Raw genomic sequence first — 26,224 nt, 5'->3', positions numbered from 1 at the left:
CTCCACCTGATTCTCTATAAATGTGAGTCAACATCTCAATGAATGACTGGGGCAGCCTCAGTTTCTGAAAAAAGTAGGACTGAATCCAGCATGTAAAATGGCCAGTGGGAGAATCACAGACATTCTTTAGGGCTTAGGACTAAAATTTCTTGCAACCACAGATATAATTAAGAGACTTTGGCCTGGATTTTGCTGTAGTAATGCTGTCGAGGCTGTCAGCAGTCACCGTTAGTACTGGTAAAACTGACAGCAACTTCTGATGTCTGCACATGCGCAGTTAACGTGGAAATCCGGAAGTTGCTGTCAGTGATATCCTGCACCTCCACAATTTGTGCTGTTGCTGCCTCCGCCAAAGGAATCTGCACAGAAATCAATGTTATGCCATGAATTTAGGCAAATTGCCCACTATTCCCACTCTAGACAGATGGAACAGTTAGAGCTTGTAGTATCAGGTGTAACTGAGTTTTTACTGGCATAGTAAGTGGTATATACTGCTGAGCAACCTCTCTGGCCCTGAAAATTACATTTTACAAGTATGGTGTTTCTTCCCTCAGAAGAAAATTAATGTTGTAGATCTTTAATAAAATTAAAATTAAAATGTTTTAAAAAGTTTTTCTGTTTTTCTATTTAATCACATGTGTATGTCTCAATCTTTATTTCACTTCCTGTACAATGATTTAAATGTAATTTACATTTCCTGTTTTTTACTTCCTGCTTTGCTGTCTGCCTATCTCAGTGAGGATTCTTCAATCTATTTGGTTGAGAAGCCTCCGTGCTGCTTTCTCAGCTCACAGACCCCACAGATCCTTTATAGCAGGCGTGGAATTCAAACAGATGCCGGATAAGTGTAAGTTTCCGCAAACAAGCTGCTAAAAGTCTATGGACAACTGTATGCGAGTTGCCGTTCCTCCAACGTTCACAGCAAAATCCGGGTCTTTATTTCAGTCTCAGATTCAAAGCGGGAAACAGTGCACTGTGCCTGTAGTAGCAGCAGCACTCACTGTAATTACATTAATAGACAGTATAGTTAATGATAGTGGATTCTTATTATCTTGTCACTTCTAGCTTGCCTACCAAAATGGACTGACATGATCAGGATTTCATTGCAGACTGATGTTTTCATGAGTTTGTCCAAGAAACAATTTGCACTAAAACATTGTAAAATGTTCCTTTCACAAATTTCTTGTATTGTAATTTTACAACAGTTTTGGTAACATTTCCCATTTAGAAATAATGACAATCCCTTCCATCTGAATGATGTGATGACAAAAGTAATACATGTGGGTACAAGAATATTTGGGGAAAATAAGTCAATAGACAGGTACTGCCAAAAACTAGTGAAAAAATGTAATTAGCTCTAAAATTCCACAGGGATTCTTCTGGTCTCCTGCCATAACTCTTGCACTTTCAACTGCGTGAGCTGTTTCCCTGGAGGTTTTGCCGGTCTCCTCTTGGAGTTATGGCAATAGTGAGAGAACCCCTCGGGAATTTTAGATCGATTCATCTTTTCACTTCTGTTTTGGTGAAATCAAGTGCTGACGAATAGAACTTAAAAAAAATGTTTTTGTCACTTTTGTCAGCCATAAAGAATCCCAGATCTGGTACAGCAGATAGATTCAGAACAAAGCTCACTTTAATATATTCCCAATTTATGTCTTAACCTCTGCCTCAAAAAATACTTTCGTGCAACAAAAGAATTGCATTTTTATTTACACCAATGTAATTTATTTCTGTACTTCTTACACCCCCCTACCCTTTTATGGCCTCTGAATAACGGGCCAATTTATGTTAAATTGTGGACAGTTTTGTGCTGCGGGTATGGTTCATTGAGGAATTGGGGGTGAAAACTTGGATGGAAGTGCAGAATGGGCGCCAGAACATAGGTAACCCGTTTTACACTCCATCCAATTCTCTTTCCCATAATGTAAAACAGACTGCTGGTGCACTATTGTTTGTTTGTGCTACCGCCCGTGATAAATTTCACTCCCACTGTGTCAACATTGCTCAAAGTAAAAATGTTTTTGAGTTGGGATACCAATTCAGTTTCAGTTTGTTCATTCCTATATTACAACAGTGACAACACTTCAAAAAGTACTTCATTGGCTGTAAAGCACTTTGGGATGTCCGGTGATTGTGAACGGTGCTATTTTTTTTCATATATTTGTTCATGTGAAGTGGACGTCGCTGGCATGGCCAGCATTTATTGCCTATCCCTAATTGTCCTTGAGAAGGTGGTGGTGAGCCGCCTGCTTGAATTGCTGCAGTTCGTGTGGTGAAGGTACTCCCACATTGCTGTTAGGGAGGGAGTTCCAGGATTTTGACCCAGCGACGATGAAGGAATGGTGATATATTTCCAAGTCAGGATGGTGTGAAGGGGAACTTGCAGATGATGGTGTTCCCATATGCCTGCTGCCCTTGTCCTTATAGAGTTCACGGGTTTGGGAGGTGCTGCTGAAGAAGCCATGGAGAGTTGTTGCAGTGCATCTTGTAGATGGTACACACTGCAGCCACGGTACGCCGGTGGTGGAGGGAGTGAAGGTTTATGGTGGTGCTTACCAATCAAGCAGGCTGCTTTGTCCTTGATGGTGTCAAGCTGCTTGAATGTCGCTGGAGCTACACTCATCCAGGCACTCATCCATATAAATGCAAGCCTTTCTTTTTTCTTTTTTAGATTGTCTAAAACCATAATCCAGTCTGAGGATCTGTTTTTTCTTATTTTCCTCTATCCTTGCTAACATTTTCCTCTCTTGAATACGTTGGCATCAATTTTCCTCCCAGACCCTGTCGTATCACATTATCAGTGGGCCATGATTTCTAGCCACAACATACCTGTGCAGTCCCTCACCCAACCCCCAACCCCTGACAACTTTCTGGAGTCAGGGTCATTTAAATATCTTTGGTGAGCTGTGAGCAGGACACTCAGCTGCATTGGGGGAGCCCGCTTCAGGGGAGGAAGGGAAATGAGTGCTGTAAGCATTGGAAGCCTGCAGCAGCATCACATGGCTGGTGGACTCTGGGACAGCCGAAGAATTGTTTTTAATGAATACATTTGGGGCTTTAATTTTAATGCAAGGAAGACACAGGTCTGCATTGCCTGTGTGCTCTGCTCCTCACCTGATCATAACAGCTAATGGATTCTCAAAATAACCAGTCATGCTTGGCAGTGGCAACAACTAATTGGAAAAAGACCCATGCAAAGGAATGTTAACAATTATTCTGCATTTTCAAAATGGTTGTGACATATTCCTTTGAAAACCAGGTGCATATATTCCAGAAGTTGAAAAATAGATGGTACTGTCAGAACTTTGTAGAGAATAAATCTGACAATAAACAGAATAGTCCAGTAAAGTGGAAATACATTAACACAGCGCATCAAAGGGTAATGAGAAGTGACTACCATTAGTGTTGTATTGAGCTGTAGAGTGATTTATTCCTGTGTACACATCTGCTTTTGGTGCTTCTTACGCACACAAAGCACGTCTTATAAATAACAAGCATTTTTGTGAACTGTAGTTTTATAATCAGATGGCTGCATACCTCTGCAAGAAGCTGTATCATTCAGAGTATTTATGAGTTTCTCTGAGTGATAGATCATCAGTGATGACAGGAATTATAAAACTGCAGTCACATGTCAACAAGCAACAGTCCTAGGACAGATTGGTGGTTAAATCAATAAACTCGCTCAAAATAGTAGAAACAGCATAAATTATATTACAATTGTACAGCTTGATGATTTTCAATACAGGTACAAGACACTATGCCCTGGAAATATAGCTATGAAGTTCAATCTTCATTACTACTTCAGACAACACTAAGATACAGACAAAAACTGTGTCACTATTCTGTCTTTGTTGTGATTTTTAGGTCAAAATAAATTTAAAACATCAGATAATTGGTTCACCACCAGGTAGTGCCTTCAGAAGTTTTCATATAGCTTTTTTGTACAGTGGATCTGAAAATCCATGGACAGGAAATGGAACGGGAATCCCCTGCACCGCTGACCTCTACACCTGGCCTGACCAGAGCATCCAGGGTCACGGTGGCATCAGCCAGTTTAAATACTGCTGGCTGGGACCTGTGCCAGTATGGGCACCACTTCAGCACCTGCTGGGATGGGAGAGGAGTGGGTGGAATGGGAGACAATGCGGCATGGATGGCTGCATAGGGGTGCCACTGGTGAACCTGTGCCAAAAAGTTGCTGCCATGCAGTAAATTGGCTCCTCCCTTGTAAGTGAGCCGATGTAAAAAAAATAAACATTCAATTCTATGGTATTCCCAGCCAGGACCCCAGCTGGGAGATTCTGGTGTGCTCCACTTTTGCTCCTCTAAGAATCATTGGAGCTCAGGAGGTGGAGGCAGAAACACTTACCTCTCTGTAGACGCTGACTGGAGCATGGAAAGCTTCATCACATGAAATGGTTAAGGCAAAGACAATTGCATCTTTTAAGGGAAAATTGGATAAATATTTGAAGCAGAGAAAAATACAGGGCTTTAGGAAGAACACGGCGTAGTGGGATTAATTTTGGATTGCTCTTAGAAAGAGCTGGCACAGATGTAATTGACTGAATTACCGACTCCTCTGCTGCAAACCTCTACGGTTCTTTAAGGCCTTGTCAATGACTAAATCCTCGGTGGTGAAGCTGAATAAAGTTGAGGGGTAGGTGTTGGTGTAGAAAGGGGAGTTTATATGCAAGTTTAGGTTGTACAATAAATAATTTGAAACTGTACTTCTGATATTGCAAATATTTTGAAAATTAAGACTTTTAGCACTGTTTGGTCACCTTCAGAGCAAACCAGTTGACCTGTGAAACTCTCAATCTCATCTTTCCTTATCGTCTTATCTGCAGTCACTATCTGCAACCTCTATGTTCCAAAACCTAAGACAATTCAATGATGGAATATCATAGTCCTATTTTACAGGCTGCAGAAAGAAGCATCTCTTGCTCTTGTAAGGAAATCAGTTCAAAGTCTTGAAGAGAGCAAACCTTTGTGAATGGACTATTCATTGCCAGAATCCACTGTCCACAACATCAAGGAGAAATGATTGGGCAGTCAGTCATCTACAAGATTCTGACTGGAATGACAACACAAACATTTCTAGTATGTAAGTCATGTTTATGTGAAAACATGAGCATCTGCAGCTGCATTTCAACATTCTTTTATTCAGAAAATCTGCACAAAATGTCAACCACAAAATGTTACTCACCACTTCTCTCCCAGATAGTGTTACCACCTGGAACTTTGCTCTTTGTAATGCATTTAAAAGCAAAGTTAAATATTTGTCAAACTAGGATTATTGCACCATATGTTAGTCTATGGGAAATTGTTTTTTGTTTGATCTTGGGATATAGCTGGCTAGGCCATATTTATTGGCCATTTCTAATTAAACTAAGAAAGTGGTAGGGGTTGGCTTGAACTGCTGCAGTCCTTCAGAATGGTGTGCCACTTGGAAGTGATGCTGTTCCCCCAACATTACTGCTCTTGTCTTTATCAATGGTAGAGAAAGAGGTGCTGTTGGTAACTTTGGTAAGTTACGGCAGTGCATCTGTGGATTGTACATACTGCAGCTACATGCCGTCGGTCATGAAAGAGGTGAATTCCAAGAGAAAACTGAGTCTAGTGGCAGGGGCACCAATCAAGTGAACTGCTTTATCCTGGATAGTTTCAAGCTTCCTGAGTGGTGTTGCAACTGCACATGTCCAGGTAAGTAGTGAGCCTTGGAAATTGGGGAGAGGCTTTGAGGGGTCAGGAGTCAAGCCTCTCATTGCAAAGTGCCAAGCCTCAGCATCCGCTCTGCTACTGTAGCCCCAGTCTTGATATAGCTGCTCTAGTTCCCCTGGACCTGATGGCTTGCATCCTAGGGTCTTAAAAGAAGTGGCTACAGAGATAGTGGATGCATTGTTTGTAATCTACCAAAATTCCCTGGATTCTGGCGAGGTCCCAGCGGATTGGAAAACTGAAAATGTAACACCCCCATTTAAAAAAGGAGAAAGACAGAAAGCAGGAAACTATAGACCAGTTAGCCTAACATTTGTCGTTGGGAAAATGCTAGAGTCCATTATTAAGAAAGCAGTAGCGGGACATTTGGAAAAGCATAATTCAAATCAAGCAGAGCCAGCATGGTTTTATGAAAGGGAAATCATGTTTGACAAATTTGCTGGAGTTCTTTGAGAATGTAACGAGCAGGGTGGCTAGGGGGATCTAGTGGATGTGGTGTATTTGGATTTCCAGAAGACATTTGATAAGGTGCCATAAAAGGTTACTGCACAAGATGGAAGTTCACGGGGTTGGGGGTAATATATTAGGATGGATAGAGGATTGGCTAACTAACAGAAAGCTGAAAGTGGGGATAAATGGGTCAGTTTCTGGTTGGCAAACAGTAACTAATAGGGTGCCACTGGGATCTGTGTTGGGGCCTCAACTACTTACAATCTATATTTATGACTTGGATGAAGGGATCGAGTGTAATGTAGCCAAGTTTGCTGATGATACAAAGATGGGTGGGAAAGCAAGTTGTGAGGAGGACACAAAAATCTGCAAAGGGATATTGATAGGCTGGGCCTGTACTCATTGGAGTTTAAAAGAGTGAGAGGTGATATTGAGACATGTAAGATAATAAGGGGGCTCGGCAAGGTAGATGCAGAGAGGATGTTTCCACTCATAGGGGAATCTAGAATTAGGGGGCACAGTTTTAGAATAAGGGGCCGCCCATTTAAAACTGAGATGAGGAGGAATTTCTTCTCTCAGATAATTGTAAATCTGTGGAATTCTCTGCCCCAGAGAGCTGTGGAGGCTGGGTCATTCAATATATTTAAGGCGGATGTAGACATATTTTTGAGCGACAAGGGAGTAAAGGGTTATGGGGAGCGGGAAGTGGAGCTGAGCCCATAATCAGATCAGCCATGATCTTATTGAATGGCGGAGCAGGTTAGAGGGGCCAAATGGCCGACTCCTGCTCCTATTTCTTATGTTCTTATTATTATATATGTGGACTTGTATTTACTCTGTACAGCCACCAGAGGGCTCATCCCCTGGAGTCCCAAGGGATCCCATAATCCCTTGGGAGCATAGGTATTTAAGGAGGTTGGAGAGGCACTCTGGAGACCTGCAATAAAAGACTGTCACACTTTACTTTGAGCTCACAGTGTTCAGTCTGACTCTTTCTCCATACACAACACTTATGTTCTTCAGTTTAGCTTCTGATCAGTGATGACTTAACGATGTTGATGGTGGGGAACTTGGTGATGGTGATGCCACTGAAGGTCAAGAAGAGATGGCTAGGCTTGCTCTTGTTTGAGTTGGTGATTACCTGGTACTTATGTGGTGCAAATGTTACCTGGCACTTGTCAGCTCATCCAGGTCTGATGTCTGCTGGCATGAGCTGCTTCATTATTGGAGATTTGTGAATGGAGCTGAAAACTGTGCAATTGTCAATGAAAATCCCCATACCTGATCTAATGGTGGGGGGAAGGTCATGATGGAGCAACTGATGATGTCTGGGTCAAGGATGCTTCCATGATGTTGTGACAACTGACCTCCTAATATCACAACCACTGTCTTATACGGCAAGTATGACTCTAGCCACTTGATAGTTTTCCCTTTGACCCCCATTAATTTTAGTTTTGCTGGGCTCCTTGCAGTCATATTCAGTCGAATGCTGTCTTGATGTTGATTATTTATATTCTTTATACAACTATAGGCCTTTCTGTCCTCTTAACCACCAGGGTTACGTTGTCTTTGTTACAGTTGCACCCTTATTAATTATGTAACCGGATATAAAAAAGCATGCTGATATCAAGAATGTCTTGCCCCGATATTAACTTCAAAGCACGTTCAGTGCTGGAGTGGGATGGGAGGTCCACTGTTGCATGGGAAAACTGAAAGCATTTTCAGCATATCTATCTGTGGCATTTTAACGCAGCCACCTCATTATAATTTTACTTCCAATTTTGCCATTGAATGCGAGCTGAGGGCATGATGCGGACCCACGTGATGCGATCTCAACTCAAGTATTTAAAGGGCCAATCCAAAGGTGGAATTTGAAGGAGTTGGGAGGTTTGGAACAGAGACAACAATCATAGAAAATGGATTTAAGATGCTCAAAGGCTGTGCCCGCTTGAACAACACCTCCCTTGATGTTCTGGTGGGGGAAATGAGGAGTCGGGGAGAGAGATACTCTACCCCAGCAAGGGGAGGAAGAAATCTGCCAATGCCACAAAGAAGGCATGGCTGGATGTGGCCAAGGAGGTCATCAGTAGGAGCACTGTGCCACGCTTATAGGGTTCAGTGCAGGAAGTGCTTTAATGACCTAACTCGGTCAGGAAAGGTGAATACATTTGTATATTCACCTACAGCCTATTGTGCACATCATCCCAACCTTTCACAATTCCTTGTCAAGCTGACTCAATCACATCACTCCTCACATCCACTTACCTTGTAAGCGTATCCATTCCTTTTCTTTGTATGCACCACTACTGCCATTCACCTTCATCCTTATGCATTGTGATGCCTCTCCCTGATAGTCACCCTCACCAAATGCACTTCATCCATCGGGTGAACACATGCTATTACAGTCAATTATGGGTCTGTTCTTTCCCTGTTGCAGAAGAAAAGAACGCAGAACAATAGGGAGAGAACCGGAGGTGGTCCTCCACAGATTTCACAGCTGACAACTGCAGTGGAAGAAGCGTTTTGATGTCCCATCGGAAATGGTAAGATGGAACACCCCTCAGCTATCTGCTGATACAATTAAATATTATTGATCCACATATCATACTGCACTCAGTCATGTTGATTTGATTTCAGCAGAGAGAGAAATATGATCATCTTCATAATGATAAGTTGCAAAATTCCAGCATCTGCAACATATCCCAGCCCAAGGATATCGCTGCAGGAGTTCCTCAGGGCAGTGTTCTAGGCCCAACCATCTTCAGCTGTTTCATCAATGACCTTCCCTCCATCATAAGGTTAGAAGTGGGGATGTTCATGATGATGGTACAGCGTTCAGTTCCATTCGCAACTCCACAGAAAATGAAGTAGTCCATGCCTGCATGCACCAAGACCTGGATGATATTCAGGCTTGGGCTGATAAATGGCAAGTAACGTTCATGCCACACAAGTGCCAGGCAATGATAATCTCCAACAAATGAGAGTCTAACCACCTCCCCTTGATAATCAACAGCATTACTGGCGGCAGTGGGAGTGGCGGCATAAAGAGAGGTGAGAGAAGGCCAGGACACAGGCGGACCTGAGTGAGACTGATGGCAGCAAGAGCATACTGAGTTGAACAGGGAGTTAAAAAAACAGAGGACAGCATGTAGATGATTGGTTGGTGAGTATTACAGCTCCTTTGCTCTCTAGGACAGATAAGTGGATTAGATTCAGAGCTTGGGGAGTATTAACTATTGTAACTTTGCTGAATAAATAACTTAAGCTAAATGAACCTATTAAAACAACACATTAAAAGTAAAAATAATCGTTTGAATAAATACTGTCACTAATTATATAAATAAAATAAAGTTGATAGAGATGGCAGTGTAGGTTATGTGTCATAACTGCAGCATGTGGGAGTTCGTGGCAACCAATGAGATCCCATGCAACCACATCAGTGGTAAGTGCTTGCAGCTCGAGGAATTTCGTCTGAGAGTTGTTGAGCTGGAGTCCGAGCTGCAGATATTGCGATGCATCCGAGAGGGGGAGAGTTACCTGGATACTTTGTTCGAGAAAGCAGTCACATCCCTTAGGTTAAGCAGTACTTTAGAGTTCATCAATTGTCAGAGGCAGGAGGGTGTGACTATGAGTCAGGAAGTTATGGGAACCTAGGATATAGTCATGGAGGAGCCTCAGCCCTTGACCTTGTCCAGCAGGTATGAGGTATTTGCTGCCTGTATGGACGAGAACAAGGACTGCAGGGAGGATGGGCAAACTGACTGTGGTACAGCAGTCCATTCAAGTGGGGGGGGTGGGTGGTAAAAAGGAATGTAGTAGTGGTAGGCAACAGCATAGTCAGGGGGATAGATACTGTTCTCTGCAGCCATGAGAGGGAGTTCCGGAGGTTGTGTTGCCTACCCGGTGCCAGGGTTAAGAATATCTCCTTGCAGCTAGAGAAGAACTTGGAGTGGGAGGGGGAAGATCCAGTTGTCGTGGTCTACATAGGAATCAATGATATAGGTACAACCAGGAATTAGGTTCTGCTGAGGGAGTTTGAGGAGCTAGGATCCAAATTAAAAAGCAGAACCTCAAAGGTAATAATCTCTGGATTGTTACCGGAGCCTTATACAAATTGACATAGGGACAAACAGATTAGAGGTTTAAATGCATTGCTCAAAGAGTAGTGTGGGAGGAAGGGGTTTCAGTTCATGGGGCACTAGCACCAGTACTAGGGAAAGAGGGAGCTGTTCTGTTGGGACGGGCTCCACTTAAACCGGGCTGGGACCAGTGTCCTGGCGAATCAAATAACTAGGGCAGTAGACAGGGTTTTAAACTAATGAAGTGGGGGTGGGAGGATTCAAGAAAAGAGTAAATTTAAAGAGAAGTGTCAAGGCTCTAGAGCAGAGTAGACTTTTGGGTAAAAATAAGCAGAACGGGTCAGGAAGGGACAGAGAAAGTAACCAAGGTAATAAGGCATCAGTGACTAAGATGACATCAGGGAAGAACAGAAATAAATCAAAGCTAAATGCACTATATCTGAATGTGCTAAGTATTCCCAACAACATAGATGAATTAATAGCGCAGATAGAAATTAATAGGTTTAATCTAATAACCATTACGGAGACGTAGTTGCAAATTGGCCAAGGTTGGGAACTAAATATTTCAGGATACTTAACTTTTCGAAGAGATAGGCAAAATGGAAAAGGAGAAGGGACAAAAATGATAAAAATGATGGGATGAAGACAACTCTGAAAATCAAGAAGTAGAATCAGTTTGGGTGGAGCTAAGAAACTGCAAGGGACAGAAAACATTGCTGGGAGTTGTTTATAGACTCCCAAACATTATGGCAGAGAATAAATCAGGAAATTGGATAGGCATGTAATAAGGGTAATACAGTGATCATGGGGACTTTAATCTACATATAGACTGGGCAAACCAAACTTGCAGTATTTGTGTAGAGGATGAATTCATGGAATGTTTCCAAGATAGTTTTCTAGATCAGTATGATAAGGAACCAACTAGGGAACAGGCTATTTTAGATCCCGTATTGTGCAATGAGAAAATGTTAATTAATAAGCTTGCGGTAAAGGTGCCTTTAGGGAAGAGTGACCATAATATGAAGGAATTTTATATTGAGTTTGAAAATGATTTAGTTGAATCCAAAACTATGGTCTTAAATCTAAACAAAGCAAACTACGTACATATGAGGGGCGAGTTGGCTAAGGTAGATTGGGAAACTCCATTAAAAGGTATGACAGTAGATAAGCAATGGATAGCATTTAATGAATTAATACATCATTTACAACAAATATACATTCCTTTAAGGCACAAAAACCCCACAGGAAAAGTGGTCCACCTGTGGCAAACAAGAGAAGTTGAATATAGTATTAGATCAAAGGAAGAGGCTCATAATGTTGCCAAAAAGAGCAGTAAGCTTGAGGATTGGGAGGATTTTAGAATTCATCAGAGGCCCAAAAAATTGATTAAAAAATTGGTAAACAGAATATGAGAGTAAACTAGTGAGACAAAAAACATACTGTAAAAGCTGCTATTGGTATGTAAAAAGGAAAAGATTAGCAAAACTAAATGTGGATCCCTTATAGGCTGAGACAAGAGAAATTATAATGGGGAATAAGGAAATAGCAGAGAAATTAAACAAATACTTTTTGTCTGTCTTCATGGAAGAAGATGCAAAAATTTTGCCAGAAATAGCAGAGAACCAATGGTCCAGTGAGAATGAGGAACGGAAAAAAATTAGTATTGGTAAAAAAATGGTACTGGAGAAATCAATGGGACTGAAAGCCAATAAATCCCTGGGAGCTGATGGCCTAAGTCCTAGGGTTTTGAAATAGATGGCTTTGGATGCATTGATTGTCATCTGTGTCAGCTGTGGCTCACTGGGTAGCACACTCATCTCTGTGTCAAAAGATTGTGGGTTTAAGTCCGACTCCAGGGACTTGAACACATAATTCTAGGCTGACACTCCAGTGCAGTGCTGAGGGAATGCTGCATTGTCGGAGGTGCGGTCTTTAGGGTGAGGCGTTAAACCGAGGCCCTGTCTGCTCTCTCAGGTGGATGTAAAAGATCCCATGGCACTATTTCAAAGAAGAGCAGGGGAGATATCCCTGATGTCCTGGCCAATATTTATCCCTTAATCAACATAACAACACAGATTATCTGGTCGTTATCACATTACTGTTTGTGGGAGCTTGCTGTGTGCAGATTGGCTGCCACGGTCCCATATTAAAACAGTGACTACACTCCAAAAGTATTTCAATGACTGTAATGCACTTTGAGATGGCCGGTGGTTATGAAAAGCACTATATAAATGCAAGTCTTTCTTTTTTTCATCTTCCAAAATGCTATAGATTCTGGAATGGCACCCGCGGATTGGAAGGTAGCAAATGTCACCCCGCTATTTAAGAAAGGAGGGAGAGAGAAAACGGAGAACTAGAGACCAGTTAGTCTGACATCAGTAGTAGGGAAAATGCTAGAATCTATTATTAAGTATGTGGTAACAGGGCAAATAGAAAATAATAATAAGATTGGGCAGAGTCAATATGGATTTCTGAAAGGGAAATCATGTTTGACAAATCTGTTAAGAGTTTTTTGAGGTTGTAACTAGCAGAATAGATAAGGGGGAAAGAGTGGATGTGGTGTATTTGGATTTTCAGAAGGCATTCGACAAGGTGCCACACAAGAGGTTGTTAAACAAAATTAGGGCTCATGGCATTGGGGGTAATATACTTGCATGGATTGAGGATTGGTCAATGGAGAGAAAACAGGAATAAACGGGTCATTTTTGGGTTCAAATCTGCCACCAAGCTCATGGTCTACAGGGCTGCAATAATACCCGCCCTCCTGTATGGCTCAGAGACATGGACCATGTATAGTAGACACCTCAAGTCACTGGAGAAATACCACCAACGATGTCTCCGCAAGATCCTGCAAGTACCCTGGGAGGACAGACGCACCAACGTTCGCGTCCTCGATCAGGCCAACATCCCCAGCATTGAAGCACTGACCACACTTGATCAACTCCGTTGGGCAGGCCATATTGTTCGCATGCCAGACACGAGACTCCCAAAGCAAGCGCTCTACTCGGAACTCCTTCACGGCAAACGAGCCCCAGGTGGGCAGAGGAAAGTTTACAAGGACACCCTCAAAGCCTCCCTGATAAAGTGCAACATCCCCACCGACACCTGGGAGTCCCTGGCCAAAGACCACCCTAAGTGGAGGAAGTGCATCCGGGAGGGCGCTGAGCACCTCGAGTTTCATCGCCGAGAGCATGCAGAAATCAAGCGCAGGCAGCGGAAAGAGCGTGCAGCAAATCTGTCCCACTCTCCCTTACCCTCAACGACTATCTGTCCCACCTGTGACAGGGACTGCGACTCTCGTATTGGACTGTTCAACCACCTAAGGACTCATTTTAATAGTGGAGGCAAGTCTTCCTCGATTTCGAGGGACTGCCTATGATGATGATGCACGCAAGGATCGGTGCTTGGGCAATACATAATCAATGATTTGCATGAGGGGACCAAATGTAATATATCCAAGTTTGCTGATGATATTCAGCCAACACTGTCAACCAAAGATAGTGCATGGGACACTGATAGAGATAGGGGACGAAATTGCTCAATTTTTTAGAAAAGCGGTAGTGCCTCTGGGGAGCTCTAACAGGGAAGAAGAGACTTTTCGCCTGGGGGTGTGGGCGCTACCAGCTCCTGGGAAATTACCCGAGTTTTGCGGAGGCACGTGCCACATCCCACGATCAGAGCAGTGAGCCACCACGAAAACGGCAATAACGTTATCACCGCGCGCGGTGACCCCTCACCACCCTGAGCTCGCCCCTTACGGCCCCGTGGGGGGAAATGCCACGCGAACGGATGTCACAAAGCTGGCCAACATCTGCTCTAGAGGCAATACTTAAAAGGGAGGGTGCCAGCGCCCCGCCATCTTTTCTGGATTGCTGGCTCTCAGGGCGGCTCCAGGATGGCGGCCCTCGCGCGGTCCAGGCCGCCATCGTGAAGCCCGGCACTCTGACTTGGGTACCAGGCTGCAGGTCCGGTCCCACGCTGTCCTGGTGGCCTTGTGGAGGCCTTCAGAGGCCTTGCAGAGAGCGCTGCGGCCTTCCCTTTTAAGCGAAGTGGAGGGGTGTTCAAGTGCATTACTCACTGCCCCAGTAGCGCCCCGGGAACCACCTCTAAAGGAAGTGGAACGCACGAGGTTGCATTCCACTTCCTTTGAGGGGCAGTATGCCCAATTCAGTGGTGAGGGCGGGATCTCTGCCCCGGGCGCAGAAAGTCCCGGCCTCAGCTGGTTACTGCCCCCAATCGGGGCGCAGGGCAATTTTACCCACATCGTGCCTGGATGTGAGAACATAAGAACATAAGAATTAGGAGCAGGAGCAGGCCATACAGCCCCTCGATATGGCCATTCAATAACATTGTGACTGATCGGCGACCTCACCTCCACTTTCCTGCCCAATCCCCACGTACCTTGATTCCCCCAGAGTCCAAAAATCTTTCTATCTTTGTTATTTATTGTCCAGGTACATTAAATGTATAAGTACAATGATGCGCCACAGAGGGCGCTGTGGTGGAGACCTGAAAGTACCTGCAAGACAGAGTATAAAAGGCTGCCCACCACACCTGAGAGGCACTCTGGAGCTAAACAATAAAGGACTATGGTCACAGCAGTTACTACAACATCAGACCGTGTGGAGTCAGTGATTTGTGTGCTACATACACCACATTGGCGACGAGGAAGCGGACGAACTCCACGCAACCATGGCTACTCTGGGATCGCTAAAGGACTTTACCGTGGGCAATGATTACGGAAAGGCTAGAGTATTACTTCACATCTAACGACCTAACGAGGCACACAGACGCACTGAGAGAGAAGCGTAAGGCGATATTGCTTTCCAGTTGTGGCGATGAGGTTTACTGTCTCGTTAGGGATTTGCTGGCACCCGCGAGCGCCAGGGACAAATCATATGAGGAGCTGGTCGCACTCATGCGTGACTAGTTGAAACCAAAGGAGAGCATCCTCACGGCCAGATACAAATTCTACCATCACTGCAGATCTGAGGGTCAGGATGTCACCAAATGTGCTCAGGACCTTGACGAGGCGTTGCGGGACGATTTTGTTATGGGGATTGGCCACGAGGGCCTCCTTCACAAGCTGCTAGCCACGGAACTCACAGTCACCCTGACAAAAGACATCACCATCAGCCGGGCATATATGACCTCGACTTGCAGCACCAAGCAAATGATCCACAGTCCCGAACCCGGCAGGCACTGTCCACAGGATAGCACCCACCACGGACAAAACTGCAGAACGTGGCTCTGCCCGGGGCAAAGAGCACGGACCTCGGGGTCCTGGAACTCAGAGTCCGCTGAGGGGGGCCAATCAAGCAGCAATATGCTGGCGCTGCGGAGGAAGCCATGGGGCTCACCGGTGCAGGTTTGCGGAGTACACGTGCAATACCTGCCACCTAAAAGGCCACCTTCAGCGTATGTGTAAAAGAAATCTGACTCACCGTGTGGCTGAGGAGATAGTAGATGATCCACTGTTCAGTGAGGAGCAGGCAGAAGAAGATGAAGTGTTGGGACTGTACACGTGTACCTACGATTCGCCCCCAGTGATAATGGAAGTAAAAATTAATGGAGTCCTAGTGAGCATGGCAGTGGATACGGGATCGGGTCCGTCGTTGATGAGTCAGAGAACTTTCGATAAACTGTGGGTCAACCCAGCTGCATGACCCAAGCTGGTCCCGGTCACGGCGAACCTGCGCACCTACACCAAGGAATTGATACCCGTTCTCGGCAGAACGGATGTGCAGGTATCTCACGGGGGCGAGACGCACGGTTTACCTTTGTGGGTCATTGCAGGCGATGGGCCGACGCTTCTCGGCAGGAGGTGCATGGAAAAGGTCCGTGGGAGCTGGAAAGACTTCATTCCTCCACATACTGCTGTTCCCCGGGTTCCCAAAGAGCAGCGCCGACCGAGCTGGAGCTGCAGCCAAAATCCACACACAGGCAACAGCAGCCCAGAACTCCTGACCTCAAGCAACCCTGCAGCCTCAGCCTCCACAGACGAGCAGACCCTGGAAGAGCAGTTTTGTAGGTGCAGGCCAATCGCTGGGGTGCGGGCCGGCGGGGTGCTGCGGGCCATGAGCGGGAGGTCCATCGATGGCCGGCAGATCTGGGGGACCCACGCAGAGGAAAAGTAGCGGCTGCAATGGTGGCGGCCACGGCAACCGCAGGAGAGGCGGCCACGGCGGCTGCAGGAGGGGCGGCAAGTGCGGAGACAGCAGTGGGAGGGGAGGCTGCGGCGGCGGCTGGTGTGACTCAGGAGAACGCGAGCCAGAGCGGTGGATGCGGCAGGGACTGTGACTGATCGAGTCCAGGGAGCCACTTCTGCCAAGGTGGGTTGCTCTGGCCCGTTTTTTTCCCCTTTCTTTCTTCTTTGTCCCTTCTGTTCTTTCTTCGCCAGCGAGCTTAAGATGGTGGTGAGCCTTGTGGCAACAGAGCTCTGCAGACAAATGCCAGCAGAGCAACTAAAATGGCAGCACCCAAGGGAAGCCTCGTGGGAACCACAAGGTGCCATCTTAAAAGGGAAATGCACCCGGGAGTCTTAAAAGGGCCTTACACCATTGGCGGTCCCCACAAAGAGACTTTTGTATGGTAAGAGTGAGTCTAAATGAGCTATGTGAATGTAGGATGACGGATTTATGATAAGAATTAATATTTTAATGCTGAATGGTTATTGTGTTTAAAATTATGGATATGAATTACGAAAAGAGTTAATACCACGAGGTTCAAGGAAAAAGGGATATAGACCCGTGACTAACATGAGCAATGGGCTAATGCGATTTTCGATTTAGGTGATTCAAGCAATGGTTCAGCGGCTGCTAAGGCGACTACTTCATGAGAACAGAGGCAACGCACCAGTTGCGATACCCTGTCTCAGAGCAGCCCATTACCATGGGCAAAAAGGGGCAGCATACCGCCACCGTACCTCACCCAGAAGGGTTGGGATTAAATAACTGCTCAGTGTACCTGCAACCTTTTGACATAACATTTGTACCACATATTATATGTACCATACAAATGTACCATCTTTGTATACCTGCTTTCTGTTGGAAGTTATGCTCGTGTACTTTATCCACCATGTAAGGACTGCAAATACCACATGCTTGCACCGGGTCCTCCACATGGGGGAGAAGAGGGAAGTGGACGGTCATGGACTCACACTCACAAATCAACCAGGATGAACAAAGCCGAGGTCACCGGCAATGGCTTTTGGAACTGGGGGGGGGGAGTGAGATGTTATGTATTGTCCAGGTGCATTAAATGTATAAGTACAATGGTGTACCACAGAGGGCGCTGTGGTGGGAGACCTGAAAGTACCTGCAAGACAGAGTATAAAAGGCTACCCACCACACCTGAGAGGCACTCTGGAGCTAAACAATAAAGGACTAAGGTCACAGCAGTTACATCAACACCAGACCATGTGGAGTCAGTGATTTGTGTGCTCCATACACCACAAACTTAACCTTGAATATACTCAATGACTGAGCATCCACAGCCCTTTGGAATAGAGAATTCCAAAGATTCACAACCCTCTGAGTGAAGAAATTCTTCCTCGTCTCAGTCTTAAGTGGCAGACCCCTTATCCTGAGACTGCATTTTTCAAAATGCCATCCAACTGGTACCACTTACTGCAGAAACCAGCGATCATTAATGGAAAGTCTAGCCCTATGCATCAAGAGCACAGAAAGTATTCTGAGAATTACTGCTGACAATTATAGGCGTGTAAGAGATAATCCTACACTAAGAACACACGACGGGGTAGACCTTGATTGTGTGATAGTATTATACAGCTGATAAGCAAGTTGGCAGTCCATTTTACATCTCTCTCGATTTTCATTTTCATTGGATTTATTTATGAGAATTGTGATACAATGTTAAAATATGCAGAACACAATGGGCTTGAAATTACATTATATGAGTATTAGTGTACAATACAGCATTCAAATGAAATTTTGTATACTATTTTAACGGTGTAAATTTACTTAGTTTAAATGGATTACCATCTTTGTTAATATCCCCACAGATATTTCAAGGCCAATGAGGTCAAATAAAAAATCATGAGGTTCAAAATCATGTAACAAAATGTACTGGTATTACAGATGCTCTTAAATCAAACAAACCAGATCATGAACTGATTCAAATACTCACAGCTTCCAAATTTCAAGGGGCAAGCATGTGCATCCATTGGAAAATCTTCCAAGTGCATTGGGCACTCTGCCTGGACAGTAAGCCTGTAAGAACACACAGTAAATGACTAGGTAAAAGAAACTGCTACTGTTATACACTGTGACATGTCACGAGCAAATGCATTTTACCAGAATTACATTGCACCATTTATAAACTTTCTAGCCTGCAGAAATTGTTGTAATTGACATTGTCAAAGGAAAAGTAAGGCTAGTTAGACCAGCAGGTTTTACTATTAAGTGGCTCAATTTTCCCCGAGCCCGTTTTCTGGCGTATTGCCAGAGTTGCGCCGCTTAATTAGGTAAATAAATGCGGCAGAAAAAAATCTATGAAGTTTCCCCGATGTTTGGGCTGTAATCTGTAGCCGCGCAGCGTGGCCAGTTGCCTCAGTGGGGTGGAGCCTGGGGTCTGCACTGGAAAAAGGAGCCGGGCCTTCCGCATGCGCGGGGAAAAAAACTGACATTCTTAACACCGCTGAAACGGCCGCGCATGCACAGTAGGGCTCCCCAAAGGTCATCTGTCCTCTCCTCTCTCCCTCTCCCCCCTTGAGTCTTGTGACCTCTCTCTCCCTCTCCCCCACCTCGAGTCTTGTGACCTCTCTCTCCTTCCCCCCTCCCCCTCCCCGGGCACCAAGCCTTCTGTCTGCGACCCTCTCCGGTCCCCGAGTGAGGTGTCTTCCTGGTCCGGTCTGTGGCCCCCGGGTGCGTGCCGGTCAGTGTGCTCCCTCCCCCGCTGAGCCTCTCCAGTCCCCAGTGCAGTGCCGGTCTCGGTCCGCTTCACTTCCCGTCCCTAGCCCAGGACGAATGGCCTCCAATTTACTTACCTGCGCCGATTTTTAAACTCTCCGCAAGGGTTTTCTTGAGAGGCCACATACGCTGGCCTAAGTAGAAATGGAGTAACTATCAGCTGGCCAAAGTTGCCTAAATGGCCAGAATTGGCGTTGGTGGCTGGTTATGCCCCGTATTGAGGAAAATAAAACGTACCTAAAAAAAACGTAGCTAAATGAGTTACGCTGGTGCAAATTGATTGGGGAAACTGGGGAGTTTTAAGTTAGGCCAGAAAAAGCAGCCAACTCCAAAAAAAACGGCGCAAATACTGGGGAAAATTGAGCCCATTAATAGGTGTACAGAAGAGTTGTTATCGTCGAGTTCGTATAGCACCCATTGTAACTAAAGTGATTTTATTGTGCTATATGATGATGATTAATCAATGAGTCACAACAACGTGACATCACTGAAATATAAGTACACACTTCTGCTTTTTCAGATAATGTGCAAATCGCTGATGTGATCTGTTTCTTATACTGCAATATTCAAAAAATTATTTTAAATTAGTCCTACAAATTTGATACTAAAATGTTTTGATGCTTTTCATTTCACACAACTCTAGTTGATTTCAAAATAAAACTACCTGTTATTTTGCAGGTGATATGAAACTGAGAAATGTAATAAACGGCAAGGAGGATAGTAACAGACTTCAGGGGACATGGACAGACTAGTGAAAGGGGCAAACACATGGCAGATGAAATTTAATGCAGAGTTGTGTGAAGTGATTAATTCTGGTAGGAAGAATGAGGAAAGGCAATATAAACTAAATGGTACAATTTCAAAGGAAGTGCAGGAACAGAGGCGTACATACCCAATTCATTAAATGTGGCAGGACGTTAAGATGGCTGTTAAAAAGTCACACGGGATACTTTGCTTTATAAATAGAGGCATAGAGTACAAAAGCAAGGATTTATAATAAACCTTTATAAAACAGTGGTTAGGCCACAGCTGGAGTATTGTGGCCAATTCTGGGCCCCACACTTTCGGAAGGATGTCAAGGCCTTGGTGAGGGTGCAGAGGAGATTTACTAGGATGGTATCAGGGATGAAATACTTCTGTTACATCGAGAGACTGGAGAAACTGGGGTTATACACCTTGGAGCAGAGAATGTTAAGGGGATATTTGTAAGAGGTGTTCAAAATCATGAAGGGTTTTGATAGAGTAAATAAGAAAAAACTGTTTCCAGTGGCAGAAGGGTTGGTAACCAGAGGATGCAGATTTAAGGTAATTGGCAAAAGAATTAGAGGCAGCATAAGGAAAAAAAATTCATGCAGCGAGTTGTTATGATCTGGAATGCACTGCCTGAAAGAGTGGTGCGGATTTAAAAATAATTTTCAAAAGGGAATTAGATAAATATTTGAAAAGGAAAAAATTGCTGGTCAATGGCGAAAGAGCATGGGAGTGGGACTGATTGGATAGCTCTTTCAAAGAGGTGGGCTTGATGGGCCAAATGCTCTAGTTCTGTGTTGTATGATTCTATGATTCATGCTTTCCTTACAATTTACTCTACTGGTACGAGCAAAAATGTCTCCTGGAGTTATACTTGAGGAAAAATAACCAACTGAGAACAAAGACACAGGACTAGAAATTTGGGCGCGCCCATTGTGGCATGTGCGGAGGATGCAGAGTTCATGCCCTGCCCTTGAATGCTGAGGCACGAGGCTCCCATCATATTGAGCCTCGGATTGCATTATAATGAAGAAGAAACCAAGATCGTCCGCTGGTAGTGTCAAAGCGGACCTGAGGTAAGCGGGTCTGGGGGTTGCATCTGGGATCGGAGTCAAGAATCAGGTGGGGTTCGGGAGGGGGATTGGGGTTCTGGGCTGGGAGTGGTAGCAATGGGAAGGGGAGCAGCGGTGATGGGGTAGAAGTGGCGGTGATCGGTTTCTCTAAGTGCTCCTCCCAAACCCATGTTCAAGTAAGTTAATTACCTACTTCGTTGGGCCTAGTAGGTGATCCTGAGGTCTGGTTTCCCTGAATGCAGTGTCTCATGGCACACCAGTCTTGGAGGGGGGCCTTAAACAGGCTTGTTTGCATATGCAAAGTGCCTAACGACTGTTTCAGGCGTGGGCAAGCAATGCATATTTTTTGTCCTTACTCAATATGGTGGGTGGCATATCTCCGACCAAAATGTGGGCATGCTTCCTGCCTACCATATTGGGGCCTTAGTAGTCCAAGTAACTGCACCAATTTCTAGGTTACAGATTTACAAGGACAAATAAAAAGAATGAAAGGCACTTATAGGTAGCCAGCTACAATCACTTCTTTAGAGCTGTAATATGATTCTTCTTGTCCTAATATTGGTTAAGCCATAGTATGTGTCTGATTTGTACACAAATTATTGATTCATAACCTGATTGATATATTAGTGAGCTTCAAGTACGATTCCTACCATTTCATGAGCTATGGCAAAGATCTTTGCTACAGCTCAGTGACGTACAAAACAAACATGAATACGTAATTATATTCTGCGACCTTTACCCCTGCGAAGAGACAGCAGGATATTATAAATGTTTTGATTATTTAAAACCAGTTTCTCTACTTTATGTATTTCTCTGTATTAACACTATTTTCATGGTAGGGACCCGTGACACAGGCCTACCAAATGCAAAAGTTACAGAAATAGTTATTGCAGCTGTTAATGTTGAACATTTTACCTCATTGTATAAAGAAGAGTTCCATCGTCTTGGATTCGTAGCAGCTTGTTTGGCATGGTCATGTTATGCGCCACTGATTTCTTGCCATTATAAAAGAATGTGTCTGGCGTCCATATCTTACTGGCCATCAAGTTGTTCAATCGAAGAATATTCATTGGACCCTTAAATTTAAGCCTTTCATCTTTCCAACTTTGCCGAAAGAACACATCAATTGTGTATTCCTGTTAATATCAATCAGTTTATGTTCAGAACAGTAAAAAATGCATGAACTTATAGCCTCACCACACGATGGGAAATCATGATCAAATCCATTGTTTTCCCTAATGACATGTTAAGAGGCCATTCTTCACATAGTATCAAGTCAATTTTCTATAGATGGTAAGGAGGTGGGAGAGCAGTTCTTAGCTAGCGACCTAAGACCCAACAATACTATTTTTCCCCTATTTTGTTTGCAGAATGCCACTAGTCCACATTGAGAAACAACAGGAAGGAAGCATTTTCACTCCCTCCCATGATAGCTCTTAGAGTCCACAAAAAGTCCACTGGAGATGCAAAGTTCATCTCCTTTATATTACTGAGTGATGTTGGCAGTGTGAATACCGCATTGGTGCTGCCAACTACAAGTTTTCAAGGTAAGAACCTTATCAGTGCTTTATGTTCAATCAACATCGGGGGAGTAAAAACAAATGAATAGAAATTTAAATCAGGCCGTTTAAATCCGATTTCAATCGTTTTAATTCACTTAATGCTTACAACTGAAAACACAAATGGAAGATTGTCACATCACAGCAACATTAGCACACAAATCTATATAGGTTACATGGTGCATTTTAATTTAAACAGCTGCATTTTAGATTCAAAACTGAATTTTCTAATGCTGTGTAAACAGAGTACAATAGTTTGAGTAGTTATCCAATTAATAAAGGCTACAATAATTAAGGATATACTTGCATTTGATAGCTTGTATAATGTATTCTTTACAGTGAAGTAAATATATGTCTGCTGTTTGGTAAATAGTTTTTATAGTCATTTATAACATCAGAATATGAATATGACATAATTGAAGGATTTTCTGGTATAAATGACATAATCTAAATTGTCCATTTGTTCTACTCTTTTGTATCATAAATCTTTTTCTTGTGCGTTTTCTTCCTCCTACAATTTTTCAGGCCTTTATACCTTGGTGGTATTTAATAACTAATTCTTGATTAACTTCATTTATTTTATTCTTGGTGGCATTTTTTAACTATAGGCACTGGCCATTCACTTTGATTTCTCAGTGTAAAATGATTCCACTCACTGATACAAATAAAATAATATTTTTGCATGGCCATGATGCATCCACAATCTCTCCTACTACAAATAAAATATTGACAGTAGTTACAAGTCTCGTAGAGATATAAGAGTACAGTTGTGTTGAGTAACAGAACCAAGACGATACAACCAAAGTAAAGATCCTAGTACAGACAGTAACATTTTTGTAAAACGAGTCTGCTATTTCTTTTTTATTAGCTTTCTGTCCATTTTTATTTGCATGGCCAACAAGATGCTGAGGCGATTAACTGTTAACTGAAAACAAGTCAGCATAAAGCAAACAATTAATGATTTAATTTCTTCATATTGTGTGTCCCATTAGTTTTAATAAGACATGCTATTCAAGTGTGTTACTATACCAGTTATTCTTAATAGCTACCTAAGTTTTTTGTACTATAAAATCTCTGTATTCTGAACAATTTATTCTATCAGATACATATTTAAGTCACTTCTTTTGATTCTTCCATTAAAGTAACAATGGTGGTGATTTGAACCTACTCACCAGGCAGGAGCCTCTCTAATACAGATACGACGTCCGAAATCCAGAATCCTCGGGACTGGTTTCATTCTGGTTTTTAGGTTTTTCCGGATTTCAGACAAGAAAATCAATGGTCTGAAATCCAGAATCATCGACAGAATCCGTGCTGGGTTTTGATTGGCGAGGTCGAAATCCGGCAAAACCCAAAATACGGCACGGATTCAGTCAAGGATTCTGGATTTCAGAATTGATTTTCTTGTCTGAAATCCAGAATCCTCGACCGAATCCGTGCAATATTTCGGGTTTTGCCTCAAAAATGTCCGGAGAATAATTCCATACAATTCCATCAGCAACACGCAAAATTTCCCGTTTTTGATCAATTCTGGTTTTTGGAGATCCAGATTCGGAACGTTGCACCTTTACATTCAAATTAGGGTCCAATAATGTCTATAGGACCTGGTGGCATTTTAGGCTCCCACCATGGCAGTGCTCTTCTAGGTACAACAAAGATTGTCTTGGTCTCTGCTGCCCTGGGCTCCTGCTCTATTCCCACCTGCAAAACCCTGCTGAATTATAACCACCACTGCAACCACCCACCCCCCCTCTCCCCGCCCCCGAGTGCCAGCAGACCGTCTCCAGTGTTTCTGTCAAAAACATTCCTATTTTAGCACATTGTGGGAGGGAGAGAGGGAGAGAAAATGGGGCAGGCTTTCAGCTTAATGGTAGATGTTACAGAATTTGCCCAGTTTTCATTTTTACTGATTACCATGGAAATGAAAATTGGACTGTTTCTGTAACACATGGCCAATCTGCAACACAAGTTTTACACTCGGGCCATAAGTTGAAAATCTACCCCTACATCGCTGTCATATAATTCAAAGACAATAATTACTTCTTTTTTGAAGCTTTAGCATTGTTGAACAGTTCTGATAATCCTACCATTCCTTTTCATAATGTTTTGTTCATAATTCAGGTGAACAGGGAACAAGCTATTTTCTTGCAGTTTATTAACTCATTAACTCAATTTTGCCCAAAGCCACTTTTTGCGTATTGCCAGAGTTACGGCAGTTTTTCTAGGCCTGAAATACTCTAAAAATATTTGTATCAAGTTTCCCCGCTGTATTTTTCAGAATTGGCGCCATGCCTCGGGGGGTGGAGCCTGCTGTCGGCACCGAAAAAATGAAGCCTCACTTTCTGCGCATGCGCGGTATAAAAAGGACATCATTGATGTTATTCCTATGGACGTGCATGCGCAGTACAGCTCCCGCTCTGCAATCAGCCATTTTTAGAGAGCCAGTTCTGTGTGTGAGAATGTTGAGTGCTGTGTGAGAACTGTAATTATCATTGGAAAAATCGGAGCTGCAATACAAGATGCAACGCGGTGCAAGGACCAAGAATTTCTTACAGGATGAAGTGGAGGCACTAGTTACTGTGATTGAGGGGCGATGGCAGGAGCTGGACCCCAGCAGAGGTCACATTAAAGTTCCACCGAAAGAAATGAAGAAACGCTGGAACCAACTTGCATAAGGTTACTGTGCAATGGTGACCACCCCGAGATATGGAGGCCAGTGCAAAAAGAAGTGGCAGAACTTTGGTCAAGTAGTTAGTGTAAGTAATATTTTAATTTATTCAATGGAATTGCAATTGTAAATGTGACCAGTTGTATATGTGCCACCTAGCAGAAAGACACCCTCTCTAAAAAGTTGTATTTTCATCTTTGCAGAGGAAGGTGGCACACAACAAAAGGGAAAGAACTCGAACAGGAGTATGTTGTGTCCCTGCACCTTACTACAAATTCACACAAGGCATGTACTGCAGACACAGTCACTACGTGACCTTAACCTTTATTCCCAGGACCAAGGAGTGCTGACCCTGGGTGGGACCTCCCCTTTTATACCTGGAAACCCAGGTGAGGAGTGTCTCCCACAAGTTCACCCCCTGTGGTCAGGGTGTGCATTTCTAGGGTATAAGTACAGTGTACAGGAGTTGCATGAAGGTTACAGTTACATGAAGAGTACCTTTGCATGATGGTTACATATATGATATTACCTCCCCTCTTACGTCTTTTTGTGTCAAAGGTTAAGTCTTTCAGGTGGTCGACGCTCTCTCGTGGAGCGCCGCAGTTGTGGCTCTGGTGGCTGAGCCTCGGCACGCGTCTCTGTCACCTGAGGTGATTCCGGCCTGTCCGGGCTGGCCACAGGGACTGTGCATGCTGTGGACTGTCCTTGTTGCTCGTCCACTGGCAGTGGTATGGGTGACATCTCATGCTCTTCTTCAGGTTCCTCCGTGTCTATGCTGAACCTTTTCTTTACTTGGTCCAAGTGTTTGCGGCATATCTGCCCATTGTTTAGTCTGACCACTAAGATCCTATTCCCTTCTTTGCCAATTACTATGCCTGCAAGCCACTTGGGTCCCAAAGCATGGTTAAGAACAAATACCGGGTCATCCATTTCTATACACCTCCCCCTTGAGTTTCGATCATGGAACTCGGTTTGGGGCTAATGCTTGCCCTCAACA

General features: G+C 43.9%; 1 protein-coding gene across 1 annotated transcript in view; it reads right to left on the bottom strand.

Moving 5' to 3' along the window:
- Positions 1-26,224, bottom strand: part of gabra2a (gamma-aminobutyric acid type A receptor subunit alpha2a) — a 555,326-nt gene that overhangs the window by 136,596 nt on the left and 392,506 nt on the right. Inside the window, exons 5-6 of the mRNA XM_070863123.1 lie at positions 21,916-22,136; positions 18,396-18,478 (exon numbers count right to left, since the gene is read on the bottom strand). Coding sequence (XP_070719224.1) covers positions 18,396-18,478; positions 21,916-22,136 — 304 coding nt within the window. The remainder of the gene's footprint in view (positions 1-18,395; positions 18,479-21,915; positions 22,137-26,224) is intronic.

Source organism: Pristiophorus japonicus, chromosome 2 (genome assembly GCF_044704955.1).
Source record: "Pristiophorus japonicus isolate sPriJap1 chromosome 2, sPriJap1.hap1, whole genome shotgun sequence".
Classification (NCBI taxonomy): Eukaryota; Metazoa; Chordata; class Chondrichthyes; family Pristiophoridae; genus Pristiophorus; species Pristiophorus japonicus.
The sequence above is the reverse complement of the archived record's forward strand: the minus strand, read 5'-3'. Positions and strand labels throughout refer to the sequence as shown.